The sequence below is a fragment of the Seriola dumerili genome, unplaced genomic scaffold (genome assembly GCF_002260705.1).
Source record: "Seriola dumerili isolate Sdu_G_001 unplaced genomic scaffold, Sdu_1.0 BDQW01000138.1, whole genome shotgun sequence".
NCBI classification, from domain to species: Eukaryota; Metazoa; Chordata; class Actinopteri; order Carangiformes; family Carangidae; genus Seriola; species Seriola dumerili.
The window spans coordinates 633,119-648,881 of record NW_019174393.1 but is presented as its reverse complement, the minus strand read 5'-3'; the positions used below and the strand labels follow the sequence as shown (position 1 = coordinate 648,881).

Here is a 15,763-nt window from a genome sequence, read left to right as displayed (position 1 = left end):
TGGAAGTTATATTAAACTAATTTTTTGTATTATATTTTATTTCACACGGATTATATCCCATCCCTTTTTTTAACTTCTACGTTATTTTGTATCTTATGTCTTAGATTGTCATTTTTTACTCACGTGACTTTCTTTTTTAGAGCCCTAAATATTGTTTGACCATTGTTGGAGGGGGCTGAGAATTATGCCAATAACTACTTCACTGTTATTGTTGTGCATTCGACAATACAGAACTTGAAACTTGACTCCATATTGCAAATAATTCTAATTCGCGCGAATTCGTATTTTTGACCCTGTGAAGTTACTGTTGTACACGCCCAGGCATGAGACGACAGGGGATGAGGGGAGAGGCTTCATGCTGCAGCCTTACCCAACTCAAATAACCGAGTGCTCCATCTTACCGAGCGTAGGCGATCTTCGGCGGAGCTAGCCGGCTAACAGCTAACGCGTAGAGACGCCATTAGTTGGGTGAAAACCAGGCGTTCGCATCAGATCGAAAGGGGATTTATTCCACAGTTTAGACCCATTTGTCTCACATCTGTTGGTCGATATTCATAAACGTCGGATTCTCTGATGCTGTCGAGGTGTTTTTCTCCTGATTTTTAGCTGTTTTTTAAAGTCGGAAGCCGATGTGAGCTACGCAGGACTTCAGTTCCGACGGGGGTTAGCATTAGCAGGGCTAGCTTGACATCGCTTGTTTTGATAAACGCTGATAAATTAGTTTAATATAACTTCCAGCCATGGCGGCCGGAGGGGCGGGCGGCAACAGCGGCAAGACCTACTCCTTCAAGGTGGTGCTGCTGGGGGAAGGCTGCGTGGGGAAGACGTCGCTGGTGCTCCGATACTGCGAAAACAAATTCAACGACAAACACATCACAACTCTACAGGTAAGGCAGACCGCCGAGGGAGCCGCTGACCCGGGTTAGCCTGTCAGCTAACCTCCGAGCCGTGACAGTCAAACGGAGGTGTTTGTTTTATTGGAAGTCAAAGCGGACGGGGGAGAGGGAGGTGGGTTGTTTTGTTGAAGTGGGGGGTGTTTGTGTTGCTGTCACTTGTGTGTGGACGCGTGTTGCGTAGCCCGAGCCGTACCGTGAGAGCGGGGGCTGTGGCTGAAACCGGAGCCGCCCGTCTAGCGGGGATTAGCAGGGGTGACTGAGGTGAAAGTCAAGCGTCCACTGATGTGCCAAGATGTCTGTGTACCTGCAGTGGTGGAGGAAGTACTCAAATACATAAAATTACTAATACCACACTGTCTAAATACTGCAAACTAGCAAGTATTTCCATTGTTGATTAATCTATTTGATCGATTTATCGATTAATTGGTGTGTAAAACGTCAATAAACAGTATAAAATAACTTTCCACAAGCCAAGGTGATATCTTCATATAAAAAATCTTTTGTCCAACCAACCATCAAAACCCAAAGAAACTCAGTTTATTATCATGTTAAAACAAGAAAAATCAAGAAATTATCATATTTAAGAAGCTGGAACTATCAATACCAATCACATTTCACATTCAGTTGCAGATTATTTCCCTGTCAATCGATTAATCGCTGCAGCACTAGAATTGACCTAGCATTAGATTATTATTACTGCTGCATTAATGTAACATAGACCTGTCGGTTCAGTGGTTTTGGTCTAGATCTGGTCTGGATGGGATAAAGAATTTCCCAAATCCAAGACTGTTTTAAACAGGTGTTAGGTTCTCCCGGTGTCCTCTTGTCCAGATTCAAAAAATGTAGGTATATTACATGTTTTTTGTGTTATTTTTTAATCTAATTCCAGTTTTATAAATGTGAATGAGTCTCTTAATGAGCCCGGGTCTCTTAATCCAGTCCAGGTTTGGACTGGAGTGTGAACGTGGGGCTCTGTAAGTCAGACCTGGTCCAGATCTGGTCTTTAGTATTTAACTTTCCCTTTAACTGCTGGAAGCAACTAAATGTCAAACTGAATTACACGCAGCTATCAGAGGGGAAACTGTCGCACAGACTGTAGATAATCAATGTCTGCTGCATCAATAATGTGATGCTGAAACTCACTGAGTGTCATTGTGTCAGCAGCTGTCTGTGCTGATGATTCCTGCTGCAGTTATGGATAAAATGGAGCTGGTCTGACTAATACGATGTTTTTGAAATACTAATTAGGATTAAATACATTTTTCAGTCCAAATTGTTTTAATTTCCTAGGGTAACTATACGGATAACTAATTTATCAGGTTATAATTTACAACATCTTATCACCTATCATTTCAAATATAGACATATTTCAAGTTTGTTTTCTCAGAATAATCAGGAGTATTTGAAAACGAAGATATTTGATTTGTATAGTTTCAGTCTAGGTTTGTACTTGATTATCTGCAGAAATTCAGTTTCCTTTTATTAGAATTATGAAGGTGTCAGATGTGATGTCCACTAACCAGTGTGATCTGTGAGGTTTGTGGTGAAACCGACAGCAGCTACGAGTCTGAACTAATTAATAACTCAGGCGAAAAATTGAATAGAAGGACGACGAAGACAGCTGTGTTGTTATCCAACATATAATAATAATAATCACGATAATACATTTTATTTATAGGCACCTTACAAGACACAGCCCTAAATCACAATCTGTACAACATTTTCCACTGCAACCAAATATCATTTTCATTATTGATTAATCTGCAGATTATTTTCTTTGTTAATCAGTTGGTGACATCTTTATATGAAAACACAAAGATACTCAAGTTTAGTGTAAAAGCAGCTTCGTGTTTGACAGGATGAAAGTTTTTATTTTTTGATTATTTTTCAGTGAAAGTTGCTGATTATTTTCCTGTTGATTGACTAATCGATGAGGGTATAAGATCGACATCGCAGCACTTCTGATTCAAAGCAGCAAAAATGTGAAAAATTAGAAAGAAAAAAAAAAGAGTGCAACAAGAAGTTTTTCTTCCAGGTGAACGGACAGGTGTTCAAATGAAGGTTTTATTTATGGAAGTCACAGTTGCATAACCAGTAATAATAATGATAATAATAAAATTAGCTGGATAATAATAATCCCTGTGTAGCCACTGATAAAGGCTCCACATTCACACACCCTGGTTAAAGCTCACTGCAACACACACACACCTCATGTCCTGTGTGTTCAGTGTGTTTGTTCCTTTAAGAGTTTCAATGAGCTGGAATAAGTTAACAAAATAAAAGTTAAGTTTCAGTTTTATTTCTCTCTTTCTCACCCACACACGTGAACTCCTCTATTTCTGACTCGCTCCTTTTTCTTTTTCTTTTTCTCTCTTGGCTTCATTAAACAAAACAAATGAAATATTTTAAATATTTTAGCTTCTGAAATGTGAAGATTTGCTGCTTTTCTTTGGTTTATATCGTCGTAAAACGTTGGACTAAAACAAAATTTACAAAATAAATACAAATACAAAATGAACAGTTGATTGCAAAAAAAAAAAAAAACGTAATTAACAGATTAATTAACATTTTTAAGCATCAGTTAAACATCAGCTGGTGTGAAGATGAATCTGGATCTTTGGGTTTTGAACTGTTGGACCAACAGAACTAGACATTTGTAGACGTCACATGTCGTCACTCTAACGGGCATTTTTCACTATTTAGTCACATTTCATAGATCAAACGTTTAGTTGAGTAATCAAGACGGCTGATCGGCAGATGAGTGGATGAATGAAAATGATTGTTAGTGTCAAACGTGATGGAACAGGTTTAGAGAACATGGTTTCATAAGTTTGGTTGAACCAGTTTTCACGCCTCTGCGCTGACGACAGCCATGAGCCATGGACACGATATCTCAGTAACGCCTTGAAGGAACGTCTTCAAATTTGGCACAAACATCAACTCGGACTCGAGCCTGAACGGATTAGAATTTGGTGGTCAAAGGTCAAAGGTGACGGTCACAGTGACCTCACAAATTGCGGCTTTGGCCTTGTGAACGCAGTATATCTGAAACGCCTTGAAGGAACTTCTTCAAATTTGGCACAAACGTTCACTTGGGCTAAGAACTCATTATATTTTGGTGGTCAGAGGTCAAAGGTCAAGGTCAGTGTGACCTCACAAAACACTTTTTTAGCACAAATGGTTCATATTTTATTTGACTCTGGATAAACAGGGCTGTAATCTGAAACGAGTCTGAGTGGAGGAGGCGGTGGTTCTAGTTTTTCGTGGTTTCACTGAGAACAAAGACGTTAAAAGAACAGTCCAGAAACCCTGAGTGTGGATGGAAAAACTTTCCAAATGTAAACAGAGTTTTCATATTGGTCCATATCTCTGCTCACGGCCTCAGAGCTGATAAAATGCCTCCACTGTCTGAGTGTGTTTGCATATCCCAGCCGCTGCTCCGCCTTCATGACTCTGTTTCAGTTGTTTATCAGGTTACAGAAGCCTCTCGCTGACTGTGGGTCTCAGCAGAAGAGAAAACGGGAAGGGGGGGAAAAAAGCAGGAAGAGTGATGCAGCGTTTCCATCAGAGCAGCCAGTGATGGAGCATCAGTAATCACTTCCAGCCGCTGCCTCTGAATCAAACCGGCCCGGTCTCTGTCTGCAGACGAGTGATGAGCTCAGGGTGAGAGTGACAGAAAGCCTCGCAGGCTGCAGTTGTGTAAGCCGGCGTTACGCTGGAGTTTGTGGGTTGCGTCATGAACTCGGCTGTTGCGTATTCGGAAGCTTCTGGTGTTGAAGCTGCAGCCTGATGCAGAAATCTGCTGCTGTTTATGATCTGATCAGTTTCAGGATAAAGTTTCTCCACATGGAAAAATCCTGACACGATGTAGTGAAGTGTGTTTACGTGCACTCGAGTAACCAGATTACTGAAGCAGCTGGTTATTGGAGAACGTGTTTACGTGCACTGTGGTGACTGTAAATCAGTGGATACGAGATTTCTCCCCCGGCCTCAGTTTGGAAACGTGCCTCAGCTTGAAGTTTAGGACTGTCCTCAGCGCAGCAGTGTCTCAATTCAACAAATACTCCAATAGAATAAATAATAATAAATAAATAAAATAGTGGACTCGTTTAAATCTAGTTGCTTGTTCACATGCAGAGAAATTATTGTTGTTCTACACTTTAGAACGGGTTTAGGCTGATATTAGATTATATTGAATGTCATAATATTTTTCACAATATCAAATTGTTTTTTGCAGTTTTACACAACGTGTATAAAAAAACACCTGAAACATAAAATACAATAATGTAATTATGTATTATTATTATTGTTATGTTATATTTATAAAAAAACAAATACATTATCATAAATAAACATCATAATATCATATATAGTGATATTTGTGCTGGACTGTATCAAGATATTCAGTTGTGGTTATCACTCAAACCTGGTTCATATAAAATAAAGAGAAGCAGCAAATCCTCACAATTTTGTTTGAAAAAAACAATGAATTCTCATTATTTTTAAACAGTCACATGTTTTGTTTTGTGCATGTCACATTTTAATTGTTTAATAACCATAATGAGAGGAAATGTTTGTTTATATCACAAGAATGAATACTGGCTGATGTATCATCTCTTTTTTTTTTGTCAAACTAATTATTGATTTCAGCCTCAAAAGTCCATCAGCACTCGAGCTGCATTGGAGATCTTTGACTTTTATTAAATTAGATAAAGTAGAAAACAACTCTGACATATTATCAGCTCTGGAATCAAAACATCTCACACTCTGCCGGTCTGTGAATTCATCCACACGATGCGTTCGCTTCGACTTTCCCTCCTGGAAAATTCAGCTTCATTCAAATGTGTCGGAGCAGGAGGATCCAGATGTTTCAAATGAATGAATGAAGAGTCTCATTCACGGTCTCATCTGGATTTGACTCCTCCATTATGAACAGTCACATGTTCTTGAACGCTCCTCAGCCCTTTAGCTGCAGGCCTCAGACACAGTTTACATTCGCTCACATGTGACCTTCAGTTTAACACGACGGCATCAAAGCTGGAGATGAACGTATTATTTTGTTGCTGGTTAAAGTGAGATTCTGTGGTGGAGATCAAAGAGACGAGGAGCAGAGATTTTCCAGCACTGACCTGCGAGCTGAGCGTTAAATGAAATGTGACCCTGTGATCTTTTCTCTTTTATTATTTGAAGATCAGAAAAACGACTGATTTCCGTTCATGAGCGAACGACCTGAACCCTCCCAGCACGAGCTCTGCGTTATTAAACTGTCAGGCTTCGTCATGAGACTCTTTGCATCGGAGAGTGGATGTCTTGTGTCTGTACATATTTGTCCTCTCAGCCGCTGATACTGTCGCCACGGTCTGGATGTTTCCTCCGCTCGTGTCTCAGCTGATAGCGATCCTGATCTGATACCGAAAGCGTTAGAAATCAGCAGATGGATCAATCGTTTTGAGCATAAATGTCAAAACATTTTCTGTTTCCAGCTTCTGAAATGTGAAGATTTGATGTTTTTCTTTGTCACTCGACGGTGACGTGATGACGTCACCTTCAGCTGCAGGAAATGATATCAGGCATTTTACAGACAAATTGATTAATTGAGAAAATATTGGCAGATTAACTTTTTATTTATTTACTTATTTATTAATTTACTTCCCCGTTAGCCACTGTGTTGTAGCAGTGGCTGCTCTTCCTGGGGTCCCAAAGAGACACGTGTGCAACACAACACCACCTCAAAACCTAAAATCATACAGAAGACATGCACAACAGCTTTATTTAATGAATTCATTTCTTTAATAACTGAAGAGGAAACTTTTCAGTCACAAAACAAGATCAATAAAAAATAAATAAGTGGGTGAAAAAGCTCCAGTATCCATTTTCATTTCAGAAAACTTAAACATAAAATAATTAGAAACAAGAAAGTCATAGCGTTGTATATTAGTCCTTGTCTATAGAAATACAATCTTAACTATCTATAAAGTATTTGTGGGGTCTAGTGATAATAATCTTCCTGATGAAGCCCACGTCGTGCGTTTTTACACTTAATTCATTGCGTTCACTCTTGTTCGATACGGGCAGTGGAAAGCAATCTGTGCCGGTTTATTCTGTAATCAATCTGTAATCAATCAGTCACTCAGTCAGTAATGAAAATAATCTGTAGCTGGGTAATCAATAATCAGTAGAGTGGACTCAGGCTCTGTCAGAATAGTGGGTTTTTGTTGGAAGTTGTGATGAACGTCGCTGCTCTGAGCTTCAGTCTCTTCTTCCTGTTTTTGTCTGAAGCTTCAGATCGTTTCTCGTGTCGACGTTGAGTCCCAACAGTTCAATAAATCAGGAAGAAAAAAAACCCTCAGACTTTGACCTTTGGGTTCTTATTAAAGCTGCGTTCAACAAACTCTTGGCAGGAAACTCACAGTTCACAGGGGAGAATGAAACTGTTGCAGAAAACTGAATTCAGCTGTGAAGTTTTTCTACTTTTTTTAGTTTTTCTTCCACCAAAACTGTTTTAATTTAAATTCCAGATTAAAGACTCGACAACTCGTCTGTTCCACTTCCTGTCAGAACTGATATGCAAAGTGTCGTCGCCTCTTATCTCCAGCTGCTGCTTCCTCACTGCATCATTCTCTCTTTGTCCTTTTCCGCGGCCTCTCCTCAACCTTTTCACCGTCGGTGAACGCTCCGGTCTTTGACGAAATCCTGTCGGTGTTTGATGATGTCATGATGTACAGCTGTCCTTAGACACCATTACTGAGTTGACTAGAGGATCAGTGGGTATTGATGTTGAGTCACCAGGATTATGAAGTAAACATGAATTGAGAGATTTCGGCTCGGTCAGGCAGAAAGCTTCAGGCTCGGGTTCAATTTTAAAATCTGGATATTTTTCTTTGAGACCCGTCATTAAGATTTAGAGCCAGAACAGACGATTAAAAGCTCATTAGTTGTTTTAAGACCAAAATAACTCAAGAGTTCTTAGTAGATTGAGACTAATCCACCATCAGAGGCCTGAGTGGTTTTATTAAGGCTGTTAAAGATCCTTGTATCGTTAAAACTGTTAGTCAGCTTGTTGATTGGTCAGCTGATGAATGAATCTGAATATTTAATGGTTACAGTTCCTTAAATGTGACGATTTCTGTTTTTGGACGAGAACTGCAGCTGATGATTATTTTCATTGTTGATTAATTCGTTATTTTTTCAGTTAATTGTTTGGAAAACAAACTAGTGAAGTTGACCTTTGACCTCTTTGCATATAAAATATCATCACTTCATTTTTATCCTTATAGACATTTGAGATAAATTGTGTCATAATTAGTGTGTGTGGATTTACAAGTTGGTGCCAAAAAAATGTTTTGTGAGGTCACAGTGACCTTTGACCTTTGACCACCAAAATCACCAAGGCGTTTTTATGTTTTTTGCACTTTATATTTGCACTTTGGATCCGTGTTTCCAACCTGCAGAGTAATAAAAGCTCATGTGTCGGCTGCGATTGGTCTAAACTGTCTCAGTAAGTGAGAGGAAGTGACCTCGTGCAGCTTGTGTGTTAAAGGTGATTTGGCGAAACAGCCTCTGATGTTTTGTGATTTACATGATCCGAGCTTCACTGTTAAATCCTGACGTTATGATCATCCTCATCCTCCTCTTCCTCCGCAGGCGTCCTTCCTCACAAAGAAGCTCAACATCACAGGAAAGAGAGTGAACCTGGCCATATGGGTGAGAGACAGCCACAGTCTGAGTCTGTGTTCACGTCATAGTGTCGGCGACACGGAGACTAACTGTGTTGTGTTTGTGTGCAGGACACAGCAGGTCAGGAGCGTTTCCATGCGTTAGGTCCCATCTACTACAGAGACTCCAATGGAGCCGTACTAGTGTACGACATCACAGACGAAGACTCCTTCCAGAAGGTGACGGCCGCTCATTTATTCCACTTTATAATAAACAGTCAAATATAGTTTCACACTGAATTAATTAGATCAGATTCTTTGTTTAATATTTGATCCAATGTTTCCTGATCTAAACTAGAATTTGCATTTTGCTTGTTCAGGTTTGAGAAGTTTTATTTGGTTGAAAACAGTTTTTTGGAGAGAGGAAGATGTGAAATATATCACGTAAAGTATTTTTGTTGTCAGTATGTCAGGCGTTGGCTCTGGAAGAAAGACATTTGAAATGTCACAGCTTTATGTCGAACACAATGTCAAACATTTTTAAAGTTAAAGTGATGAGAGGATTAATCAATCAGTCAATTAACAGGAAATTAATCGACTGATGATTGATAAATGGTTTAAATAGTTTTTTTGCTCCCAGCTTCTCAGTATGAATTTTTGATGTGTTTTGTCTTCTTTATTAAATTCTCCTCCTCCTCCTCCTCCTCCTCCTCCTCTTCCTCCTCCTCTTCCTCCTCCTCTTCCTCCCCTCCTCCTCCTCCTCCTCCTCCTCTCTCCTCCTCTCCTCCTCTCCTCCTCCTCTCCTCCTCCTCCTCCTCCCTTCCTCCTCCTCCTCCTCCCTTCCTCCTCTCCTCCTCTCCATCCTCCTCCTCCTCTCCTCCTCCTGCTCCTCTTCCTCCTCCTCCTGCCTCCTCTTCCTCCTCCTCCTCCTCCTGCTCCTCTTCCTTCCTCTTCCTTCTTTCCTCCTCTCCTCTTCCTCCTTCCTCTTCCTCCTCCTCTCCTCCTCCTCCTCCTCCTCCTCCTGCTCCTTCCTCCTCCTCCTCCTCTTCCTCCTCCTCTTCCTCCTCCTCCTCCTCCTCTCCTCCTCCTCCTCCTGCTCCTCTCTCCTCTCCTCCTCCTCCTCCTCCTCCTCTTCCTCCTCCTTCCTCTTCCTCCCTCCTCCTCTTCCTCCTCCTCTCTCCTTCCTCCTCCTCCTCCTCCTCCTCCCTCCTCCTCCTGCCTCCTCTTCCTCCTCCTCCTCCTCTTCCTCTCTCTCTCCTCCTCCTCCTCCTCCTCCTTCCTGCTCCTCTCTCTCTCTCTCCTGTCCTCCTCCTTCCCTCCTCCTCCTCCTCCTCGCTCCTCTCTCCTCCTCCTCCTCCTCCTCCTCCTCCTCTTCCTCTCCCTCCTCCTCTTCCTCCTCCTCCTCCTCCTCCTCCTCCTCCGGCTGCAGGTGAAGAACTGGGTGAAGGAGTTGAGGAAAATGTTGGGCAACGAGATTTGTTTATGTATAGTAGGTGAGTGTTTTACTTGTTAAATGTATCTAAAGTAGCATTTGTGCTGTAATTCATTATGTTGACATTGTGTATTTAGTGCAGATGCATTGTCCTCATCAAATAAACAAATAAATGAAAGAAAATACATAAATATAAAAGAAACTCGAGACGATGTAAAAATACAAGCAGAAAGAAGATTCAAAGAGAAATAGAAAATAAAAATGAGCTAAAATGAAACAAAACAATTAAGAATAAAAAGTTAAAGTCCAGGCTTTACCTGAAGCTAACAGATATTTTCATTATTGATTAACCTGAGCAAGTGATTCATTCTTTTGTCTGATAAAACAAGAAAAACATCAGAAACATGTGAAAAATATCCTTCACGATGTTCTGAACCTCGAGTTGAGGTCATTAAACATCTTGTTTTGGTCAAACAAACGTCCAAAACCCCCAAATATTCAATTAACTGAAAACTGTAATGCTAAGAAAAAGATTTTAGAACCACAAACATCAATTGTTTGCTTGGGTTTTTTTTTTTTTTTACTTATAAAAGAACTTAAACGATTAATTGATGATGAAAATAGCTGCAGATTTAATTTTATTTTGAAGGCGTGGAGACGAGATGTTTTAACATGTTTGAGCTTCACAATAAAAGCTGTTCACACCTGGTTCTCTGCATATATTAGAAAAACATAACGAGATAATTATCACATTAAAACATTAATATCACAACACTAGAAAAGAATCTGCGAGTGACAGGAAGTCCTCATCGTCTGTTTGGAACAAGTGGCAGTGGCGGGATGACCGGGGCTTGTTGTCATGTTTGTGTTGTTGTGTTGTTGTCATGGCGGCTTCATATCAAGTCATTTGTCTGCGTGTGGCATCGTGAGGGGAGTTTCTGGTTTAAATCAGATTATGCTGCTGATGTTCGTTCATCATGTGTTTCGGACGGCGGCTCCGCGACAGATGTGGAAGCTGCTGGTAGGAAATGTAATTTTAGTTTTTTAACGAAGGACGGAGTCACATGAGGCCGAACTTCAGAGGCTCCGAGCCGACGATGATTGATGAACCTGTTAAATATAAAGAATCTGCTGCAGCGTCGAACAGGCCAATCATCACTGCGGGTGTTTGCACCAAGTTGAATCTGGTGTCTCGGTTTTCTGGGGTTTGATTCACCAGCTGAGAAAACAGTTATATTATTTTAAGTAAGTTGTAAAACTGCCTCCGTATATGAACTGTGCCTTATAAATACATTTACACTGACGTTGTGTCGTTTTGTCTGTTAATGGAGACTTTGCTCCTGTACATGGAGATGATGAAAGAGTTTATTAGCCAGATTATGAGTTTGATTGGTTTTGATTTCATGGCATCTTCAAATTTAAAATGACAGAGAAACGATTGATTATAAAGCTACAAATTCATTAATTAAACCAAATTATACGAGTCCTTATAAAGCCTGATTTAATTGAGCTGGATGGGATCAAAAAATCTGCAACGTCAGTGTTTTTTAAAAGTTTGTTAAAATGTTCTGTTTGTATAAAAAACTCTGGCTCTTTCCCCAACAACTGTTATATTCTGAGTTTAAAGTCAGAATTTATCTATTTATTCATTTTTAATCACGTCCCTGACCCTCCTCCATAATGTTAAAAGAAAATGATGAGAGTGAAACGTGGAGGATCAATGTGTTTTCTTCTCTCTGCAGGTAATAAGATTGATTTGGACAAAGACAGACATGTTTCAGTGGAAGAGGCTGAGAGGTAAAAACACTCATTATTAACACTTTAGTTTTCTGTGTTGTTCAGACACATGATGATGATGATGATGATGATGATGATGATGATGATGATGATGATGATGATGATGATGGTGGTGGTTGTTTCTCCTCAGTTACGCGGAGTCGGTGGGAGCCAAACACTACCACACATCAGCCAAGTTAAATAAAGGCATCGAGGAGCTCTTCCTGGATCTCTGTAAAAGTAAGAAGTCACTGATAAAAGAGGAGCGACACTCGGGAGAATCAGTTTATTTTAGAGCATGATGAAGAATATCTACAGAAACATTTGAAAATTTCAAAATGTAATATCTCGATACAATCGAGGGAAATATTCAATATTTGATATTATTGAATATTGGCCCTCAGTGAACATCAGAGTTTTCATCTCACTGGTTCATGTTACAGGTTAAAGCTCCTCCAGTGTAAAGGTCTGTGTCCATGTGTAGTGTGATTATAGATCAGGTCTAGCTTCTATATTAATACTGTGAAAGTATCAAAGCCTCAGTCCACAGAGAAATGCACACAGCCTGTATTCAGAAACTGAGCCTTAAAACCAGCCGTCAGGACTTCTGGAACTTTGTGATGTCACAACAAAGCAGTCACCAAGCCCCGCCCACCTGGACCCACCATCCAAACCTTTACAGGATTTGGTTTCTCTGAGTGTTTTTACCTGAAATCTGCTTTATTTTTATTGGATCACTCAGAAAACAGTCAGCCAATCAGAAGAGAGGATCAGAGCCTCCTCTCTTCTGATTGGCTCACCGACCTGTTGTTACTAGAGCTGCAGAGAGAAGCCTGAGAGAGGAGATGTAAAACTACACTGAGATGGTTTTTGGTTCTTAAAACCACAAATATATCTTCTTATGGATCAACTCTTCAAAATAAAACACAGGAAAGTTTAAAATGTGGAGCTTTAAGAAAGAAAAAAAATCTTATTTTAGCTGCAGCTAAAAGCAAAAGTTCAATATTTTGGGAAATTTGTTTATTCTTTTATGTTCAGAGACTTAGAGGAGATGATCGATAACGTTCTTATGTGTGTTCTGTCGATATTAAACCAAATCCAGCAGCTGGTTAGCTTAGCTTAGCATAAAGACTGGAAACAGGGTAACATCATCCAACTAATGAACATGTTACAGGTGGAAGAAAGGAATTCATCTGATCTGATCAACTGTGTGTGTGTGTGTGTTTCAGGGATGATGGAAACGGCTCAGGCCGAGGAGAGGTTGAAGGGCAACGGAGCCAGCCAATCAGCTTCGAGTAGGCGGGGCGTACAGATCGTTGACGACGAACCACAGGCCACACCTGCCGGAGGGTGCTGCTCTTCTGGCTAACACACACACACACACACACACACACTTTTACACACACACACACACACACACACACACACACACACACACACACACACTCTGTCACATACATGCTTGCAGACATTATACTCACACACACATTTATCAGTGTCTCTGTCGTCCGGTGAGTCCGCTCTGAAATAATCTGCTGTGTTCATTCAGCAACGCCTCTGCCGCTAAGGAGCATGGGAAATCATATTTAAATGACTTTGTTCAGTGTACCCTTTCAAAGTAAAAGTAACTGAAGTCCTCATGATTGAAATCAGTGCTTTTAGTTACAAAATTCAAAAAAAAAATCACATTTTTAGCACTTTATTCACTGTCATTTCTTATAAAAACAGACGATAACTCGACAGTAATCTGAAACAAAGCAGCGACTAATATCACAGAAACATTGAAGGCCTCTTCCCCTCCCTCCTCCAGCTGCCTCTGTGTGTTTCATACTAAAAATTATTAATAAAACAGTTAAAAATAAGTTTGAAGACACAAAAAAGCGGCTCAAGCTTCAGCAGAGATTCGTTTAGTTTTTGTTTTTTGGGGGTGGGAGGGGCTCTTTAATGGTTAAACATGCAATCCGCACACACAAAGACACACTGTACAAACCGCCATTAATCTTCATGTTGATCAGTTTGTGGTGTAACAGCATCGCCTGCTGGACGAAAGTGGAACTGCAGGGAGACGATGAACGTTAAATCCCGGCCGCGGAGGTCTTCACAGGTCCTGATGACTGAACTCTCCTGCTTCTTTATTCATTACTGACATATTTACTGTTGCTGCAGTGAACTCCTCCAGCTCATGTTCCTCATGTTGCATTTAGTGCCAAAATCTGCCCCCTGAATTTCATGATTGACACCGGTGTCTGATCAATACACATCCCATAAACCCTTAAACATCCCCTACAATCAAACATGGAGGTGCAGACGTTTGGACCTGTGAGGAACCAACAGCAGCTACAAACAGACTCCAGGTAGAGCTGCACAAAAATCATCAGATAAAAGCTGCAGTCACTTGTTCCACAAACAAACTATGAATAAAATCATACTTCTCATTGTTGAAGCCAAATGTAAAAAAAAAAAAGTGATTATTTAATAAATAAACAAAATTTCTGCAACAACCAGAAAGAAAAACTTTAAACTCTAAAATGACAAAAAATAAAAAATTTCACAGTTATAAATAAAAAAAAAAAAAAAAAAAAGAATTAATCAGTTTGAAATATTCAGCAAAATCAAGGTAATTAAATATAAGATTAATTTAGTTTGTGGTTTAATTGATAAAATAGTAAAAAATATCCCAATATTTTGGTTTCGGAATTAAAAATATTGTTAAAATAAAATAAAAGTTGTAGACAAAAAATAAAACATGAGCAGCGAATACAAACATCTCAGTTATCTACAGGTCCGAAAACAATATATTGATATTGATCATTGATCTGTTTGTGTTAAGCAGAAATCTCTTCATCAATTTATTTTCAATAATTAATTATTTGGTTCATAAAATATTAGAAAATAGTGAAAAAATGAGTTATTATCCCCCAAAATATTACATTTAAAATTGTTTAAAACAGAAAATCAGGAATTTCTTTGACACTGAAAAATAAACAAAAACATTTTGTCAATTATATTTATTTTAAATTTTTTGTAATTGATTAACTGACTAATTGTTTCAGCTCAAAGTAAAATTCTGGTTTTATTGACATTGTGCAGCTCAAAGTTTTTCTCCTTTTTCCTCTAAATGTCGGATTAATGGTTTCATAAACAACAACACACACGTCATGACAACAACAACAACAACAACAACAACAACAACAACAACAACAACACAACACAGCAACACAACACGCCAGTCTCCCGGACAGAGGAATAAAACCGTGCATGTTTGATTTCTGTAAAAGGCTTCGTTTGTTTGTTTGTTTGTTTGTTTTGACTTTTAAATGACTTGGTGAATAAATAAAAAAAAACTGAGCAGCGATTATTTAATAAGTTATACTCATGATGGAAACCTGTACATGAACAAACCTTTATCTCTGTACTCGCTCTCTCTACTGTGGACTTTGCTGTTGTTTTCCCACCCGGCCTTTAGCTCCATTAATCTCTGCTTACTGAAAAAAAACAAAAGCTCTGTGACATTGTACAAAAAAACAAAAAACAAACAAAAAAACAAAAAAAACATTCTGGACGTTTTATCTGCCTTTGGGAAAAATCAACGCACATAGAAGAAGAAAAGTAAATGATGTACTGTCCTGTTCATTATGGAAGAATGGAAAAAACAAAGGAAAAAAAAAATCAGCACACCTTTTGGAAATGTAATTTTTTAAACTGCTAGTGTCAAAAGTGTTTTGTAAAGATAATAGAACAATTATAACGATTTACACAACGCATGGAGGTGTCGCACACATTGTCGTTATTTCACTTCTTACATTGTCACTGTTCTTCTCTTCAAACGGGGAAAAAGAAATTAAAGTTCAACATTTTAAAGGAGAAATATATTTTTCTTCTTGTCAACAAATCCCATTAAAACAAAACAAAAACAATAACAATGAATGTCAGTGAGTCGGTGTTACACTGGCTGATACAAACACTCACTACAGCCCCAAATGTGGATTAATCCGCTGCTGAAA

General features: G+C 39.2%; 1 protein-coding gene across 1 annotated transcript; it reads left to right on the top strand.

Annotated features, from left to right (window-relative positions):
* The first annotated feature begins 402 nt into the window (after positions 1 to 402).
* Positions 403 to 14,239, top strand: rab21 (RAB21, member RAS oncogene family). The gene is made up of 7 exons (XM_022749394.1): positions 403 to 887; positions 8,541 to 8,600; positions 8,684 to 8,791; positions 9,981 to 10,044; positions 11,726 to 11,780; positions 11,911 to 11,999; positions 12,989 to 14,239. The coding sequence occupies exons 1-7, from the start codon at positions 741 to 743 to the stop codon at positions 13,126 to 13,128; spliced, it is 663 nt and encodes a 220-aa protein (XP_022605115.1). The 5' UTR covers positions 403 to 740; the 3' UTR covers positions 13,129 to 14,239.
* The last annotated feature ends 1,524 nt before the right edge of the window (positions 14,240 to 15,763 follow it).